This window comes from Sturnira hondurensis, unplaced genomic scaffold (genome assembly GCF_014824575.4).
Source record: "Sturnira hondurensis isolate 20B ecotype Veracruz unplaced genomic scaffold, ASM1482457v3 Scaffold0016617, whole genome shotgun sequence".
Classification (NCBI taxonomy): domain Eukaryota; kingdom Metazoa; phylum Chordata; class Mammalia; order Chiroptera; family Phyllostomidae; genus Sturnira; species Sturnira hondurensis.
In genome coordinates this window covers 3,842,504-3,862,139 of record NW_028089248.1, presented here as the reverse complement: position 1 = coordinate 3,862,139, position 19,636 = coordinate 3,842,504, and the positions used below count along the sequence as shown (strand labels likewise).

The window sequence follows — 19,636 nt, the reverse complement described above, 5'->3', positions numbered from 1 at the left end:
ACACAGGACTTCACCCCCTGCTTCAACCTGACTTTGGAGTTGGCTTGTAGGTGCCAGAGACACACTGTCACCCTGGTGGCCTTCCTGAGACTCTTCCCTCCTTTCAGAAGTCAACTGCATTTCAACGGACAAATGGCCTTTCCAAGAGAAGGGTGCCAGATTTCTTCCTCCCGTCCCCATCACAGACTTCTGGGGACAGAGTGTCCAGAGAAGCAGCTGGCCGCCCTGGGTGTCAGCCCTGCAGGAGGCCAACTGGGGGTGCATAAGGCTCTGCTGACTTCATCAGCTCCTTCCCACCAGCAGCCTTGGCTGAGAAATTCTGAGGCTTCGAGAGCTGGCTGGCTCCCACACGCTGGGGGCTGGGCCAGCCCGGCATCTGTATCTACCCGCTCCTCTGTGCCCGGCCGCGGGCACCCTGGGCAGCAGGTATCTCACACACACCCATGTAATAAGGGGTGAATTAAGAAATGAAGGAATGGATGTGACTTTGGGCTGTGGGCACACAAGGCAATACACAGATGATGTACCCTAAAAGCCCACGATTCTAGCCTATATAATCTCACTAACTGTCGTCACCCAGATAACTTTAATGCTGTTAAAACAAAGGGGAGGAATGACAACCCCGGGCCACAGAGAAGGCTGCCAGAGTAAACCTGCAGGTACGCTCCATTCAGTCTCAAGGAACAAAGGCCATGTGTCCCTTTCAAAGTAGATGTTGGGGGACCCTCTTCTTCCAAGAGGAACTTGGTCCTGGGGGCTGAGAGAGGTGGCTAAACCCAGGCCTCAAGGGCCCACTGCCCAGAGCTGCCTCTGCCCCAGCGCCCAGCCACGCTGTGCCCAGAGGGGGGCCACCTGGTGGCGGGGTGAGGGGGGCTACAGAACTGAAAGGAAAGAATCTTTGGGGCCTCGCACCTTCCTGGATGTCACAGCGCCCCAAAAACCTCCCACGCAGTGTGCTGGGTCTGTAAACCCACGATCGCTCTTGTGCCCCTGGCTCTGATTCCCCCGGTCCTGCCCGGAGGGTCTCGACCCTGTTCCTGGCACGGCGGGAATTTGTATTTACGTTTGACAAGAGTGAGCAGCTTGTCCCAGTTGGGCTGGGCCTTTCCCTGTTCCAGTTCACAGCCCTACACCACAGGAGGCCCCTCAGCCCCGGGCTGACCAGGACACTTACTTGGTCACCCTCTGTCCTCCGCCCAAACGGTCAGCTTCGTGGGGCAGGGACCAGAGCCGGCCAGACTCAGTGAACCCGCACCCACATGAACAAGTGAAGACTTTTGTACCTGGGTCACCGAGGGTCTGAGGGAGCATCACACAGAGCGAAGTTCCACCCCAGGTGACGGCTCCTCAGAGCACACACACAACACGCGCAGGAGGCAGCAGCTCGTGTGACCGCACGCAGGAGGCCTTCTAATGTGGCTGCACAGGAGGCTGTCTCACGCCTGCCGGGCGCCAGGCACGCGACAGCCCTCTGGCAGGGACCCGAGTCCCTCTTCCTCACCACGGTCCCAGCCACCAACCACCCAGAACCACCCCCCGGCCCCCGCACTGGCTCCCTCCGGGCCTGGAAGCCACGTATGAGCAGCCACCAATGCTAATGAGCTCTAGGAGGCCTTCCCATGCACCCCTCACCCTCTCACCCCTCCAGCCTCTTCGCTGCCCAAACCTTTGGCCCTGACTTATGAAAGTCAGACACCAGCAGGCTGGGTGGCAGAGTCTCCATTCTGGAAGAAGACAGGAGGGGCCTTGGGGTAGAAGGAGGAAAGGGCCTTAGGTGCAAGCTCAGCTTCGACTAGGTCGGGAGAGAGGTGAGAACGCACGAGGATTCCTTGCACAAACACTTCCCATGAAGCTCCAGTCCACTGCCAGGCCCTGGGTGGGCAAAGGTGTGAAGGCAAGGCCTTGGCCCCTCATGAGACCTGTGGGTGGGCCCAGTCCAGCTGCAGGGCGTCACACCCGAGCACAGCGTCCCCTGGGACACTGCGGAACCGATCGAAGCAAGCTTACAGGCAGCAGCGAACAACGGGGGTGAGCTGTTGACAATCGGCAGGTAGGTGTGGGGCAAGGCCGACGCAGGACGAGCAGGAGAGATGAACACCCAAAGGTCGCACTGCATCTCTGGATCACGGCTGGAGTTTATTCTCTCCTTTTGGCTTGTCTTTATTTAACGGACCTCCTATAACCAATCTGTCTAACAAGCATGAAACAAGAAGAATGTATTTGGGAAACAAGGGAGCGGGCCAAGTGCTCCTGGGAGCCCGGAGGAGGAGCGGGCCCGCCGCCTGCTGGGAGGTCGGGGAGGCGTCCGGGGTGGCAGGGAGAAGCCTGGCTTGGCCAGGGAAGTGAACCGGTGGGTGGGCGGGCAGGGGGGGTCCCGGCCAAGAGAATGGCATGGGCGCAAACGCAGCAGATGCCGCAGCAGCAACTGCGGAACGGGGCCAGGCCCAGCCACGGTGGCCGCCTGAGGAAAGGGGCAGAGTTTGGTCCTGGGGGCACTGGAGGCTGGGGACCCTCGGAGTCCCGACCCATCCCCTCCCCCACCAAAGGCGAGGGGGCCACCGTTTGCAGAAGGGCTGGTTTCCAACACACAATTAGTGAGAGGAACAGAGCTGCCGGCCCAAACGAGACGGAACCTTCAGGTCCTTACCTCCCAGCCAGTCCCTGTCTCAGTGTCTGGCCAAGCCGACGGCCACACTGGAAGGACAACCTCTGGAACAGGCACTGGGCCTCCAAGTCCCAGCCCTAAAGGGGCTCTCTGGCCCCGTTAGGCAGGCCAGGCCTGCTGCCTCTGCTGCCCTCCGTCCTGCCAGAGCCAGGAGTGACGGGGCCCTGGGCCCACCACCTGCAGGGAGACTTCCAGACGCTGGAGGGACAGCTGCCACCAAACACAGTCCGGGTGTCAAACGGAAATTAAACCACAGGACCCTACCACACTTTTTATCATCCATTCATAAAAAAATACAAGAGCGAGAAAGAAGAAAAATAGGTCACTTCAGTGAAATTTACAGGGACTTAGGAATCCAAACCTTGCCGGAAGGTCTTCTGACTCCATCTGGCTTCCGAAGGCCAGGGGTGCCTGACCCAGAAAGGGAAGGGGGAGCCCGGAAATGCAGAGCACGGTGGGGCGAGGGCCTGGGAGCCAGCGAGGCGATGGTGCCTTCAGCCTCACAGCACGGGTGGCCCCAGCACAAGTGACTGCCGGCCCCCAAAGGAAAGCCCATCGGCAAACTCCAGAATGACTCACGGATGAGTCAACTCACTGTACTGCGGCCATAGTGGTCCTTTAAAAACACGTCCTATCATGTCACCCCACTGGTTGTAGAACAAAACCCCCTCTCCTTCCCTGGCCTCCCAGGCCCTGAATGATCTGGCCCCAAAAGAACTGATCCCACGTCCTCAGCTCCCTGCTCATTGGGCACCTACCACCCTGGCCTTCTTGCCAGTCTTCCAGCATGCCCTATGACCTCTGCCTCCCCAGGGCCTTTGCATATGCTCTTCTCACTAGCCTTCTCCATGGCCTCCACCTGGTTATCGCTTATTCATCTTAGACCCAGGGCCAGGACTCGTAAAGAGCCTATGTACAGAAGAGAGTTCACACCACATTCATAAAATTCAAAACAGAAAAAAAAGCACTAAACTTTAAAATAAGTGTAAAGAAGTCTTGGCATTTTTATTGATATACATATTTGTGCTACATCCATTTTAGTATTTTAAAAATACATTATATTCTAGCAAAAAAACTTCTTCCTCATATAGGAGTGGCCCTGCCTAGTAAGGTACCCTAAGCACTTACTTGGATGCATATGGTTTATATCTCAATCCCAACCTCACCACCTCCAGGAAGCCCTCCCAGATATCTCACTGCCCCTGCACTACCACAAAGACCAGAGGCAGAGGGTCCTCTCAGCACTTTCACAGCACCACGTACTTTGCCCTAGAAGCACCTATCCCAGCTGAAGTTTTCCCATTGTTTGTATGGTTTTTGAATCGATGATACCCCCCAGCACACTCAGCTCCACCCCGGGAACCACACCCGCCTTGCCCACTGGTATGCCCCTGCCTTCGCACAGTGCCCAGAGCACGGCAGGTGCTGGAGGAACAGCTGTTGAGTGAACGAACAGACGAGTGACTGCAGGGACGAATCAGGGTGACGGCTGACATTACAAACACCATCGGCAATGAACCCAAAGGAGCCGTCACTGAGCTTCTGGAATAAAGCGGATCCCCCCCAGGGAACTGAAGTCATTCTTCCAGTAAATATGCACAAGATGCCTACTATGTGCCGGGCCTGAGGGCACCAGGATGAACAAGAAAAGCATTATCCTGCAGAAAAGATACATGAAAAACCCAAAGGGAAAACAGAACCTGGGGGCACTGGGAGAAGCGAGGACACAGGAGTGGGCTTCAGGAAACTCCATCACCTCGCTGTCTGGTCTCCCTGTGTCATCCCTCAGTGTCAGGCCAGTGCCACCCTGCTGGGAGCAACAGAGGGACACACCATGGCTTTGCCCTGCAGCAGGTCCGGGTTGTTAGTACCTGCGTTCCTTAGAGCTACGTCCCATCACACAACACACAGTGACCGGGCACTGTGCCAGCCACGGGGACATGGTGGCCAGGCCGTGTCCTGCTCAATGGCTTCCCCCCGGCCAGCCCAGCCTGCCCTTCAGGGGCATTTTCTCAAGCACCACACCAATCAGAGAGGCTGCTACTGGCATCTAGTGGGCAAGGCCAGGGCTGCCGGGTGACCTGCAAAGCAAGGGACAGTCCCTCCTCCAAGGGGAGAATCACCCACCCACTCTGAATGGCACGCAAGCTTGGAAATTCTAGCGAAGCTGCAGCCGCTGCCAACGAGCCACACCCCTGCCTCGACTTGCCCACCAGTGCTGGAGAGGAGGGTGCCCAAAGCGAAGTCACACAGTCAACTGTCCTGAGAAGTGACATTTGCCCGATGTGTCCAGCTCTGGCGCCTCACAAACTCCAGCTCCCATCGAAACTCTCCTTGCCACGTCCCAGGCCCCACCTCCCCTCAGAGTGTGCTCAGCAGCCCCACAGTCCTGGCTACTCAGAGTGCGGTCCACCCTGGGAGCAAAAGCAGAATCCTGGCCCCTCCCCCTGTTGACCTGCTAAATTATAATCTGCATCTCGCAAGGTCCCATGGGACCTATAAACACTTTAAAGTGTGAGAAGCATGCCTGAGGCCACTCCAGGACAGCCTTCAGGGGCACCTTCTGTTCAAAGTTCCCTCCACCTGCTTTGCCTCCACGCCCTGGCCCCACCTCCTTCCCTGGCCATGCCTCCTTCCCTGGCCACGCCTCCATTTCCCCTGGCCCCGCCCCACCCCTGGCCCTTGTGTCCTGCAGCCCTAGTGAAAGCACCTTCTTTCCTGGAGAGTGAACCACATACCACAGGCTGGGGGGGTGGCTTTTTCTCCCTACTCAGCTCAAAGGTAGGAAAATGGGAGCAGACCCTCAGAACAACCCGAACACGTGTCGGCCTTAAGGAACCCACTTGGGGAAGATTTCACTTATGGCCCCGGTAGGTCAAGGGGGCACATGAGGGGTCTGAGGCATTCTCTTTCACTCCGGAGGGGGGGCCGGCCTTAGAGGCCCTTGCTGGAATGCTGCCTGTACCCACGACCCCAGGCCTCACGGGGGTCGCTCTGGAGCTTTGATCCACACCTCCCCTCGTGCCTTCTCTTCCACGAGCTCCTGGGGAGGCAGGCTAAGGCCCTGTGGTGGAGGCCTCGAGTCCCCAAACCGACCTGGGCACAGCACCTGATACTGAGCAAGTCCTGGGGTGACAGGTGACAGCTGACAGCTGCGGGAGGGGGTGGGGGGAGGGGGTGGGACAGGTTCGGATGAGACAGGAGAGAAGGGGAGGCAGGACAGGCGGGGCCCAGCCACGCCCCTTGGCCTCCATCACCCCTCGGGGGCACAGGAGCAAGGATGTTGGCCACAGCGAGCGGTCAGCAGCCCCCTAAATGCCCCTGCGCAGCGGGCCGGCTGCAGAGGCCGCGGGGCCAGGCAGCCGTTCACAAAGGAGGAGGAACGTGGAAACTCTCCGAGGCACAGCGCTGCACGGAAGAGAAAGGGGCACGCTGCAGAATCATAGATCCGAGGTGGTGTCATTTATTTTTTTAATCAAAAATCAATACGACATTGTTTCTATGGATACCCTTACACCGTATTTCATCAAATCCCAGATACCATCGATTGTAAAATACACTGTTACATACCCCTAAAAAAAAAACCTGTCAACTAAACCATGACACGCCACTAATTCTTAAGATTCATCTCGATTTCAGGGACGCCGCCGTGTCTTAGCACCTGTGAAACGTGACGTTATGTAAATTGGCAGTGGAAGAGGTCTCCAAGGCACGAGCTACAGCGGTGACCGCAATTAACCTGTGGGAGGGGGCGGGGCCAAGGGGGCTAGAGCCTTATCTGCCATCTTTGAAACCGTTCCAAACAGAACGGATTAATGCATTAAGTGATATTTAATAAATAACTTTTTTTAGACAAAGAATGACTGAAAGCCCCACCCCCCGCCTACCCCCCACTGAAGGTGAGGCAGTGGTGATAATACTGGACCAATGCGTGACATCCGTGGACTTTCCACTGTGACGAGTCAGGGCAGAGCCACCAAGCTTTGTGAAGAGGAAAGGGGTTCGGTCGGGGATGTCCGGAGGGGGACGTGTGATAGAAAAGAGAGACAACAGGAAGGCAGGCTGATCTGGGGAAACGACTCACCAGCTACTCACAGGCAAACAGCAGGGCTACGTGGGGGCCTGGGGTTGTCCCCCAAAACGGCACCTTCACCCACCCTCGCCACTGTCTGCATCGCTGTTTGGGAAGTCACAATGTCATCCTCAACGCGTCACCCCTGAGGGACCCACTCAGACTCAAGCTTCTAATTCCACCTTAATATCCAATTCCATGTGTCGGTCAGGGTGGAACCTGGCACTGCCCAGTCACCTTGCCCTGCAGGCAAATAAAAACAGCCTCGGTGCTCAGGGCCCGGGTCTTCTGGCCCTGTCCTCTGGGGGTGGTCTGGGGGTGGGCGGCGATGCCAGCGAATGGAAAGCACTTGCAATGTAAACACAACGAACAAAGAGGCTCCTCCAAGCATCCTTGACCTTCCAGCTCTCCTTGACTCCTCCCCTGCCTTTGTCCCCAGTGAGGCTGCAAATGGAATGACGCTGTGGGGGTAGGGGGCGGGGGACAGCCACACAGTGTGCCCTCCGTGCCACTTTCTCCAGTAGTGACACAGCGAATGGTGTTAATCAGATGGTACACGAAGCAGTCGCCCACTCAGGCAGAGGACAGAGTTTCGGCCGCTCGGGCGGGGAGTTGAACAGCTGCCTCTGCCAGGACCTCTGCCATGTTTTAAGTGAATATGTCAAGCTATCTGTTAAGCGTGAGACGATGAAGAGGCATTAGAGAAAGAAGTGACAAGACGTGGCTCACGGTGACATCTCACCGACTCACTCCCCCAGCCCCTGTCCTGTGACCTGGCTGTAAGGCTCCTGATGACCTCTGCCTGCAACTCTGCCACTCCGTCCCTGCAAGGCGGTCACCCCCAAGGCCTGCCTCCCATCTCTCCCAAAGCCCCCCACCGCGTCAGTGCCCCTCCAATCCCTCCTGGGGCGGTAGGGTCTCCCTGTGCTCTTCGGAGCTTCTCTTTCCCTGGGACACAGTGGCTCTGGGGGGCGGAACCCCTCTGCAGTGACGCCCACCCATGAGCATCCCAGCCGGCCATGCAAGCTACACTCAGCCCTTCATTATCTACATATCTGTGTATATATGTATAGCAGGAATCTGCCATACCCCTGGCCCCGAGCCAGGGCCTGGCACACAGTAGGGACTTAACAAAAACTGAAGGTCTCACAGGCAGCAAAGGGTCCCCATCCACAGGAGGAGCAGAACACCCCCTCTGGTCTGCTGTGTGGTCCTGCCCTCCCGCCCACGAAACAGGTAGCAGAGCCATTTCTGAGGCCGGCAGGGAGGTGGAAGGGACACGTGGGCTTGGGAGACACCTGCCAGGAGAAGTCTCCAGACCAGACTGCCCACAAGAATTCCTGGTCCTCGGCCACCCAAGGGAGGGACCCACGGAACTCCCAGGCCCCTTCCAACAAATCGTCCAGTGACTACTTTGAGCACCTACTATGTGCAGGTGTGAGAAGGGCAGAGCAGGACACTGCTCTGCAGAGGGCCTCCTTCTGGTAGCAAAGACAATAACGCAAAAGGAAATCTGGAGAAAATCAGACAGGAGGCCTTGCTAGAGAGTGAAGGAGAGCTTCTTTAGCTGTGGAGAGGGTGTCAAGAGGGCCACGCTCAGCAGGTGACATTGGAGCAGGGACCCCAAAGGAGGTGAATGAGCTCTCCAGATGAAACCTGCAGGAGCATCCGCGGCATGGTGGTGGGGAGGAAAGCTGTGCAAAGGCCCTGTGGTGCAGACAAGCACAGCCAGTCCAAGGCTCAGGAGGAGAGCCAGGCGGAGGTCGGGGCAAGGTCACTGGGGTGGATTCCTTTTAAGGGCAGTGGGAAGGGGCCCCAAGCAGGTAGAAGCTGCCCTGGGAACAGATGCTGGGAAGGGGCTGGCAAGCCACAGGCAGATGCCCGCCCCCACCCCTCTGCCCCTTCCAGCCCTCAGAGGGGATCAGCCCGGCCCCGACAGATCTGACCTCGTCACCCATCACTGGGTGGCACTGACAGGCACAGCCCACCACTCGGCAAGGTCCAGCCTTCCAGCAGCCAGGAGGGCAGGGCGAGGGAAGGGCCGGGCTGGGCGCGCCCCCACCAGCCAGCCGCCAGGCACCCACCAGGCACCCACGTACACAGCAGCCTCACAGCCTCCCTCTTCCCAGATGTTCCCATCCCGAGCAACGATGTCATTTCCAAAGGCAGCCAAATTCTGGCCAGTCAACCCTATCGAAACGAAACTGTCCAACCCGAAATGAAGCATTTTATCATCCCCTGTCCGTGTTTTCCCCGCTCTGGTTCACACGGTGTTTAAAGACACCGCCAAACACTCCACCGATCGCCCAGCTCCATCTTGGACCAGGGCTGGAGCTAAATTTCAGATTTCCTCCCTCTCTTCCTGCCCCACACTGCTGGCAGCCCCCCCCCGCCCCCCCACCTCTGCCTCACCCCAGCTCCAAGGCTGGCTGGGTCTGTGTGAGGAGCTGGAGGTAAGAAATAAACAAATAAATAAACAAAGGCCAGTCCCCCGCTGGCCGAACTCCCTGAAGCACACATCCCAGCCAGTGGGAGATAAATTTGGTCGGTTACTCATTCTGTTGGGAGGATGGTCTTTATTTTTCTGTGGGAAGGTGTCACTTTAGGAATGCCAAACAGGGTCTCAGGTCCAGAGGAACCGGAAATACTGCCCCAGTCTGCCCCTCGACCCCCACCTCTGCACCCCACTCCCTTAGGCCTACGGCCACCCGACATCCCACCTCCAGGTTTTGAAAAAGGCTCTGGCCACCAGGAAGCTGCTCCTTCCAAGCGGGGTCCCTCTGGCTTCTAGAAATGGTCCTGATTCTGCCCTTTGGAGAACCAAGATGCATGGAGAGGGGGGCCAAGGAGTTCCCCCACCACTGCCCCACAACTGGGACCAGGGCTTCCACTGGGCAGCCCCTCCATCAAAGTCTCACCCAGAAGTGACAGTGAAAATGCCAACCACCGGGTCACCATGACAGGAACAGACACAGCGGATCTGGCAGGTCAGGCCAGGCTCTGCCCTGTCTCTGAGGTCCGCTCGCCTAACCGGGAGTCTTTCCTGCTGAAGGCAGAGCCCCTCCCCTCTTCGGGACACTTCCGTGGAACTGCACCCACACCCCCGTCTTCAGCCAGCGGCACCCCGGTTCCCTCTGGAAAGACCTCTGGGCCTGACGCGCAGAGCACAGGACCTGGCCCGAGCCAATGCCGACTGGCCTTTGTCAGAGTGAGGAGGCGCCAGGTCACCAGGCCTTCACCAGCGTCCACATTCAGCCGTACCTGACGCCAGCCCTACACCCAGAATTTCTGTTTCCACCAAATCCCCCAACCTGATGGGAGCACGTGAGGGGTGTGTTCTCTGGCACTAAGACGCACCTTCCCAACATGCAAACACAACTTGGAGGCCGCCTCTCTCTGTCTTCCCCCAACCGCTCTCCAGCCACAGTCTCCCCACCAACATGTGGCACGAGCCATTGCCTCCATACTGCTTACGACGCAGCCTCACACCCTCGATGTGCAATCACTCGGCCTCCAGGTTCGCTAATCAACGCGGCCCCGAAGCGCACTAACCGTTTCGGCAGCGACCCACTTGGCTACTCCCGTGGACCTCCCTCCACGGGGCCTCGGCCAGTACCCAGAGGGAACCGACGCACTCCCTAGAACTGGCCAGTTCGAGGCTGTCCTGGCCAAGTCAGCCAGGGGCCACACACACTACGCCGGCCTGTTTCACACCCCAGTTCATCCTGCGTCTGGAATAGTTCCGAGCTCTCAGTCGGTGCTCAAAAGGGTTCCGTGAACGAGTGAACGCATGTCGGGCGACGCTCTGGTGCTGAGGAACATCTTTCCCTCGGCCGGCAGTCTGCTCGGGTCTTTGGACGCTGGGAGCTGTAAACTAAGCAGCGTGGGAAGAGGTCACCCGTGGTTTCCAGCAATGACAAGGGCTGTCTCAAAACAACCTTCTCATTGCGGCTTTTACCCCCAGGTCGGGCAGGATGAAGCCGGGGGCTCTTCCTGTCCTCACACCTACGGGCACATCTCTCGGAGTTTTTTCAAGCCTCACAGTGGAGCTCCCCGAGACAGATTTCCCGGGGAGCACAGTGGTCAGCTCTCTACCCCCAACAGGATCGGAGCAGCACCAGCCCCTCCAGGAGAAAGCGGCAGGGCGTGTGGGCGGGGCCTGGCCTCTGCCTGGAAGGAGAGGAAGGTGGCCAGGGGAACTGTACATCTTGCTGGGACAGCAAGAGCTGTGACTCGTGACAAAGCTCCATATTGCTGGCCCCGAGTGGTTCGGTGACAGATTTTACAGCTATACATGCACAGGTGGGTGGGTGGGTGGGGTCTTATCAAAATACCCACAGACTAAAGAAAAACATCTTACTGAGATTTTGGAAGCCAATAAGAAAGGATGTGACTTTTTGGTGACAGTGGGTGTCCCAGGAATGCACAGCAGGCTGACGTCACAGCCCCTCCCCACACCACCTGACACCTGAGCCACTCAGGCCCAAAGACTAACCCGATGGCCACCCAGCCCCTCTCCGGCCTGGCCCAAGGCCTGCACCTGATGTCCCAGAGGCCCAGCACCCAGTGGGAGTCACCAGGGCTTGACGGGCCCCTCTCCCAGAGCTCCGCTGACAAATGACCAAGAGACAGAGGTTTGGGGGGAGGAGGCTGGGCTGGCTTCAGAGGGGACCCCAAGGTGGGGGCACACTTCCACGAAGTGAATAAGAACTCCAGGTCAAAGTCCTTCCGCCGTGAGAAGCAAAGAAAACGCCCAGGCTAACGTGCGCAGCGTAAGTCCCGGGCCATCAAGGGCAGCAGGCTGGGTGGGGGGCGCCACCCCCACAAGCAGCCACTGAGCCAGACAGGAAGCCCACAGGCCCACCCATTAGAGAGCACAGGGGTGCCCCACAGCGGACTCCCGTCCCTCGGCCACCCTGAAGGCTGCCCCGTCTCCTAGGAACTACAAGAGACGCCATGGGAGGAGGGGAGTGCCAGGGACCCCTGGCCCACCGCCCCCTGGGACTTTTGACCAGTCCCACCTCATTGAACAGCCTCACCCAATCAGTGCCTTCAGACGCCCTAGGGTATCCTGGAGGTTTGAGGGGACCAGAGGGCAGAGGGTAGGGGAGAGCTCTGTAGTCAATCTGCTTTCTACACAGGTTGGGTTTGAGAGTCAGACTGGAAACCTCTGGGCTGGATGATCTTTTGGGAATCTGCGTCCCCAAAACTCGGAGACCAGAGGACAGGACACATCCAGAGCACCGTGAATGGACTTCACAGTGGACAGTCAGCACTTCGGTCTGTGATTCAACCACGAGTCTCCATCCTTCCTGCGTGCCTGCACGCACCTCCTTGCTCCTGGCGAAGACATCGTATTTCCTGGCCACCATCCTGGGAGCCCGCTCCCCAATTCTCAGTCCCAGGGGTGAGCAAGGAGCTGCCCTCAACTCCACCCTCCCTGAGCCTAGCTAATCTGAGTATCTGTCCCCCTGAGCCTCAGTCTCCCTGTGTCCGGGAGCCTTGGTCGTGCCTACTCCACTAGGAGCCTCCCTCACGGCAACCAGGAGGAGTTAGGAGGATGGGGGACTGGAGGTGCTAGGAACACCTTAGCTGCAGCACGGGGGGTGACAGGCTTTGAGGAGACAGTCGTGGGGCAGTGTCCCTGCAGGGCCTGGAGGCTCCTGCTAAACTCGGCCTAACCTCTGAGTTCCCTGGGGCCACTTAAAGTCTGGGCTTTTCTGCTTGTCTTGAGTCTCTACCCAGAAAGCTCTTCACAAACTGAGGCCCTGCTACATGCCAGACAAAGGGTCACGGCGACCTCACACAGCCCCGGCATGGAACAGGTACCGTACCACGGCTCACTGATGCCACACGTGTCCTCTGGAAACTTCGGAGCTGAATGGGATGACAGCAGACTGGACCCAGGCCACACCGGGAACATGCTCACCACAAGCCAGACGGCCCGTCTGGGGTGTTTTTCTTCGCCCCCACCCCCAGGGCTTGAGGTCCTGCTGGGAGCACCCACGGGACACCAGCAGAGGCTTTGGCTGCTTCCAGGAAAGGTGCAAAGGCCAGGGAGCAGCCCCTCACTCCCCAGAGCGTGTCCAGGGGCTACCCACTGAGCATCATCCCGGCAGAGGGCAGAAGGCAGAAGACAGCGAATCTACCCTGAGGACAGGTGACCCAGGAATCCACCCTGGCCCACCCTTGGATACAAAAGAATCCAGGAGGCACAAAGATTCAGAAATGCACCAAGGTGATCAAGCTGCCTGGGTGGGAGAGAACGAAAGACCCCCTCCACTGCAGAGAACGCTCCGGGACCACAAGCACCCGACACGGCCTTCCCACGGAAACCGGAGAAACGTGGATTCTCCGCACCTGGCCCCCTGCCTTCCACACTCCTCAATGCGGCGGCCACTTCTGGAGGGACCTGCAAGCCCCGCAAAGTGACAGCAGCGTTCGTTCTACATGACCGAGACCAGGGGGAAACATCCTATGAACCTGCAGCCTCACAGGCGAATAGTAACACCAGCGACTAAACAGGACTCCTCTCCGCGTTACCGCCAGGAGCCAGGGCACAGCTGCCGGAGCCCAGGCGGAGCCACGGAGCCCAGGAGCCCCATGCGGCCTGCCGGCTCCAAGGGCACCTTCGGATGGGGACTTCGGAGGGTGGGCGGGGCGGGGCGGGGGGGAAGGTGTGTGGAGCAGCAGTCTGGGGAAGGTTCCACACCTTGTCCATCGCTTCCCTCCAGAAGGACTGTGCACAGCAGGCCGACCCCACACAGCCAGCGACTCCCGGAGGAGTTGGGAGGTGACACCCTCATACACTGAAACACCTTTAACGGCCCAGGGGATGGCGGCTACTGAGAGGCCACCGATGGCCCTTCATCTCACCAAAGAACCTTTTTACGCAGGTCTCCTCCACCAAATTACCTTTCCCATAAACACCCAGTTCCTGCATCCCGAGCACCCAGAGGGTCCCTATGCCTAGTATATGCTCAGCAAATATTTGCTGGATGAATAAACCATCTTTTCCTGCCCTCAACTGCCGCTTCGGAGTCCAGGCTGACCGAAGACCTACTGTGCACAGGGGACCACCCGCTTTGTGTCATGACACCTCAGAGCCCTCTGTCCGCTGCCTGCCGGCCCGTGGACACAGCTGTCCTCTCAGAGGCCGCAGTCCCCTTGGGGACAAGATCAACCAAACATTTACTGAGCACCTACTGTGTGTTCCAGCCACAGGCCCAGGCTACCCTGGTGACAGAGAGGAGAATAAGACCCCAATCCTCAGCATCGAAGTTTTCGATTGTTGCCAATACGGTTAGTGAAAGAAACAACTAAGAAGGTATGTTCCCAGGGTTGAAATGTACAGTTCTCTTACATAAAAGAGGTTCTGTCAGTGGCATTTCTTCTTCTCGTTCCGTCTCTGCCCTTTGCACACGGGAGAGATTCAAAATGCCCAAAGACCAGCGTGGTACCGCCGATGGACGCGGGCACCGGCCTTCGCCTTATTTTCGCTTGATTTATTGGTCATTTTCTTAGTGCCAGTGGGGGCGCCTTACACATTAATAAAAATATCTTTTGCCTGTGATATTAATTTATTGTGGTTTTGGCAATGCAGAAATGGTTTGTTTTTATAATATTTCCTTTGTTTTATGGCTTTTGGGTTTAGGGTTATATTTAGAAAAGGCCTTCCCCCTGCAAATGCTGTATTTTTTTAACTCACTTGTTTTCTTTTAGTATTTTTAAGTTTTCTTTCTATGTTTGGATCTCTGACCCATTTGGGATTTGCTTGGTGTTAGGACGCGGAAGGGGTCCAGTTTCTTTTTCGGGGGGTGGCTGCCCTGTTCATCCCGCTCACAACCACTGGGTGACCCGTCTGTCCGCACCGACCTGCAGAGACCCCTTTCTCATACCCTCAACCCTTGCAGGTCCGAGTCTGGTCTCTTTTCTGTTCCCGGGGCCTGCCCCGCGCTGCCCTGGGGACCGGCCCTGCCCAGCGCTCCTCTATTTGGAATCCCCTCCTGCCCTCGAATGCCTACGTGTCCGCAGACACTTCAGAACCAGCTTGTCATTTCTCGGCCAATCCCGGCGTCCCTCTCGTTGGCTGAGGTTAGGGGAGTGGGCTCATTTCGGGCACCGCCACATACTCACGGTACTGGATCTCTCCACCCCAGGATGAGGCGGCTTTTCCAGTTATTTACGTCTCTTTTGTGTCTGCCGGTGGCTGGCGCTGTTGGTGGGTCCCGTCCAAACACTGGGACGTTGCTTCCTGGATGGGTTCCCTGGCCCGGACCCATCTGTGGCCACAGGAAGCGAGACCCTTCCTAGTCCCTGTTTTCTGACTGGATGTCGTCCGTCTGAATGAGGGAAGGCTCCTCGAGTGGGGGTATGTGTTGGGCTCGAACCCAGGCCTCTTGCACTGTGGGACGCCGGCTGACACCCGGGAGCTGCACACACCCCCCCTGGGGAGAAGGCGCCGGCTGCCCGCACCTGCTCCGAGGCGCTTGGAACAACTTCCCCCGTGGGCTGGCCCACGCCCGCTCTGTTTTGCCCAAAGGGAACTGGTACCAGGGGCACCCCAAGCGGTGAGGCGGGGAGATCCCCACCCACGCCGCCGCCGGCACACAAAGGCGAGCCCGGGCCAGCCGGCGGGCAGGAACGAGCCCCAGCCCTGTAATCACGGCCCACAGGTCACTCTGGCCACAGCTGAATAAACCGGGTGTAATTAACTCTCCGCCCGGCCCTCCGCACAGCAGCACCTCACCTTTGCCAGAAAGGGAGGGTCTGCCCTTCCAAAGGAGCTGGCGCCACGCTCCTCGGCCCCCACCCTCGGGAAGGGGGCGCAGCTGAGGGGGGGCAGCAGAACTAAGCCACAGGGAGCACTTTTTTTTTGGCTGTCGCTATTTGAACAAATTCCCCTTCTCTTATTTTCTTTTAACTTGAGGATTTAAAAAAGCTCTGTCCCTCTGGAATTCAGTTTTCAATTGCTCCCCATCCCTGAGTCTTGTGGAACAGGCAGTGGCCCCCACCCCCACCCAACCACCTCGTCCAGGACCTGGCGGTCCCTCTGCTAGAACAGTTTTGAAGAACCACGTTCAAGGTTTCAAGATCTCAAGATCGTCCCCACAGACGACCCTCTCCCACCAGTCACGGCCTCTTCCCGACAGGCCCTGCCCACCTGGAAGGGCCGACCCTCCCCACACACCTGCCTGGTATGCCCGGGGGCACAGCCCTCTGCAGGGGACAAGGAGCAGAGAGCGACTGGACAGGTGGACAGGTGTGACTGCCCTCGGGCCCCGAATGCTCAGCAGCAGGGAGGGCCCCGCCTCCTCCCAGACATGGCTCACCTACCTGTTCCCTCAGAAACACCCGCAGAGCACCCAGAGCCCCTGGCTCAGCCGACCACGGTCCCGTCTGAAATGGGCTTTGCCAGGCCTCCAAGTGTCCCTATGCTCCGTGAGGACAGCGACACCCACCTGCAGCACCCCCAGCACCGGGAGTGGACGGCCCACGCCGAGCCCAGGCACCTGGCCGGGCAGGGCCGGCTATTGCTTTTTGCACCTGGGGCGAAACTTCTAAAGCAGAAGGCAGCGTTCAAGCGCCGTATGCTGAAGCCCAGTGTATAAAACAGGCTTCTAAGGGCGAGTGACAGAGCCCCCCAGCCAGATGAGCTCCAACCCCCACCCGACTGCCCAGAGACACCTCTAGGACAGAGTTTAGAAACGGCGGCACGAGAGAAGGGTGTGGCGGCGTCCTGGGTGGGGACCGGTTTTGGGTAAGACACAGGCGATTCCCAGCGGCCGTCTGTCGTGGGGGGAACCCTAGGAACCCATGACTTGGGGGGAAATAACTCCCTAACTATCTCTTCTGTGTCAGGGACACTCTCCCAGACTGGGTCACATCTCCGCTGGGTGGCCAGAAACTTCTCAGGGACACCCTTAGGTGAGGCGGTTACCGGACTCTGTCTAGGACTTTCTGACTCCCAGTGCCCCAGGCTGGGGATGTTCCTGGCTCCCGCTTCCCCATGGAGGGCGTCAGTGGGGTCCTGTTAGGCAGCAGGCAGGCAGGGGTATCAGCGGACACCCCCAGCCCCCGAGGCGGCTGCCGTGACTTCAGCCAAAGTCTACGGCTTAGAGAAGAGAGGCGGCCCTGGGAAGAGACTCCTGCCCAGGACCAAAGTACACGTATTTCCAGCACAGACCCCCACACCGAGCCCCAAAGTGTCACATGTTCCCTTCTCCGCCTAGAGATGCCACCAACCTCGAAAGTGTGGCGGGAGATAGAAAAGCCGCCCTGGTTCTAAGAACTGGAGGTGGCAGAACGGAGCAGGGCCAGGCGCTCAGCTAGGCTCCCACAACGGCGCCTTTGGGGAAATGAACAGAATGGCTTTTCACTAGAAGACCAATTAACCGGTTGTTTTAAAAGCGAGTGACAGCATTTCATTCCCTGACAGGTTAGAATCCACCTCAGGTCTCTGCTGAAGGGAGAAACACACCAGCATCTGTGGCCCTTCTCGAGCAGGAGAGCGAGCGCACGCAGCCCAGGCCCCGGCGAGGTCCTGGCTCGGCCGCTAAATCGCTGTGTGACCTTGACCAAGCAATCACCTGTCCCTCTCAGTGCCTCAGCGTTCTAAGATCCTACATCAGCCACCGCCTCTGCCTGGGGTTGAGGCATCACAAGTTCCAAACGACTGGGCTTTGATGTGCTGAGCCCCCCAAAGCCCAAGCCTGTCAGCGTCCTCTTGGGCGCGCTGTCTTGGGGTACCTGTTCCCTTCAGGGGCCGATAACGGGCACTGGGTCCAGCCAGGGCCCCCATGCAGGTACGAATGTCCCTTGAGGGAAAGTCATAGCAGCTCCCCAACCCCTTGGCTTCCAAACCTCGGAGCTGGCAGGAAAGGCAGGGAAACTGGGAGCTTTCGACGCCCACCTTCCCACCAGCACATTTTCCCCAAAAACAGGTGGGAGGGCCCCTTCGGAACACTGGTCTGAGATGTTAGGTCCTTTCCCCCTAAACCCGCAACCAAGATATCCCCATCCAAGGATCCCCACGGAAGAAGCTGTCTGGGGTTACTGCGCAAGGAACGCCGGTGCTCCAAACTCAAAGCCCTCCAGCACGGCTGCCTCCACCCCCCCCCCCCAGGAAATCCACATGCCATCATCCCCCACGCATCCAACACAGGACCTGGACACACAGTCACACACGACTCTCGTGAAGTCGTACATGGCTCCTGTAAAACCCTGGCCTTGCCCACCGTCTCAGAGGCTCTGGGGAGAGAGCGAACAGGACTAGGGTCCCGTGCGGCGGCAGCAGCTGGCCACTCAGAGAGGCGGGAGGCCCAGCCCAGAGGTGGACCCGGCCCCTTTCTGCACAGGCTTTTCCTGGCCCACGAAACTGGCCACCGCCGCCAGCCCTGGCCTCGGAGCTCAACCTTCACACGGCTCTCCACGCTTAAGCTGCTTAACTGTGCACGAACCACCTCCTAATCGCTGGGTTTTCCGAAGGCCTTCCAGAAATCTTGGGCGGGGGGGCAGGCCCACGTCCTACGGAGCACAGGCTAGAGGGGAACAGAGACAGGGAACCTCCCCCCTAGTTCCCGCCGGCTGGAATGCTGTTGCTTTTATTTTTAATTTCATTGAAAAGGCGGATACAAGGGTACCCAAGACACCACAATAAAATGACATTCCCTGCAAAATCACATTATTAATTCTTTAATCTCACCCGAGGCGTCAAGCTGTTGCTTTGTCCAATTACCCGCGCAACCACCTGTCAGCGCCCGGCGCCGCTCTGCGTACCTCCAGGACAGCGGTGGGCCCGGTGGTCCGTCAGCTCCGCCAGCGACTCGAAGTCCTGCTGACACTGGTCGCAGGTGTAAATTGACTCATCCTCCATGTCTTCATCGTCCTCATTTCTCTCCTCTTGACTTGTCACGCTGTTCCTGTCCTCTAGCGCCCGGCTGGCTTTCTGGTCACACTCCGGCTCTCCTTCCAGGCCTCCTGCCAACAGGAAGAATACAGTCCACGTGGGCGGACACGGTCTCAGGGAAGGGTTTCGGAGGGGCTGCCCGGCGTTTATTAAGATACATTTAATTAGTCTGCCTCCCAGGGTCCGTCATTCTGGACGCCTCTCGGTGCATTAATGTATGGGGTTTTTCTGGGAGCCTGTGGTGCCGTCATTCTCAACCAGGTTCTCTAATTCTTGGTGCAAATCTTCCTCGGGGATTGCCTGTCACCTACCTCCGGGCAGGGACGCTGGGGGTTGTGACCCACCAGGGAGGCGAAAATGCCTTCGCATCTGTCTCCTGACTGAAAACCATCCTCACACACACATTTCTCCGCAGCCCCATCGGCTGTTCCTAACGCCCCTGAACGTTTCCCCCCAAAGTCTCGTGATTCGGAGCGGGGAGATCTCGGAGCCCAGCCTCAGGACGTGCCGATGCTGGCTCGACCCTTTGCATGGGTGTTCTGAGCCTGGGATTCAGGAAACACACGTGTTTGCGGGACCACAGAGAATCAGGCTGCGCCTGAGCCTTCGCTGGAACCCAGGTTTCAACCTCGACAGGGAGAACCAGCCTTCGAGCCCTTCCACCAATTTCTTTCACATGAGACGCCTCCTGCCCACTGGGCACACTTAGAGATCTCGACAAGGTTTGTGTCATGTCCCGCACTTTTTATTTTTTAAAAAGATTTTCTTTATTTATTTTTAGAGAGAAAGGGAGGAAGGGAGAAGAGAGGGAGAGAAACTTCAATGTGAGGTTGCCTCTCATGCGCCCCCTACTGGGGACCTGGGCCACAACCCAGGCATGTGCCGTGACTGGGAATCAAACTGGTAGCCCTTTGGTTCGCTGGCTGGCGCTCAGTCCACTGAGCCACACCAGCCAGGGCTACACCCTGTACTTTTTCAAGCCAGATACAAA

General features: G+C 58.2%; 1 protein-coding gene across 2 annotated transcripts in view; it reads right to left on the bottom strand.

Annotated features, from left to right (window-relative positions):
* ZNF423 (zinc finger protein 423) overlaps positions 1 to 19,636 on the bottom strand; it is a 259,489-nt gene that overhangs the window by 154,760 nt on the left and 85,093 nt on the right. For both annotated transcript variants that reach the window (XM_037066363.1, XM_037066365.1), the window contains one exon: positions 18,516 to 18,716. In XM_037066363.1, coding sequence (XP_036922258.1) covers positions 18,516 to 18,716 — 201 coding nt within the window. The remainder of the gene's footprint in view (positions 1 to 18,515; positions 18,717 to 19,636) is intronic.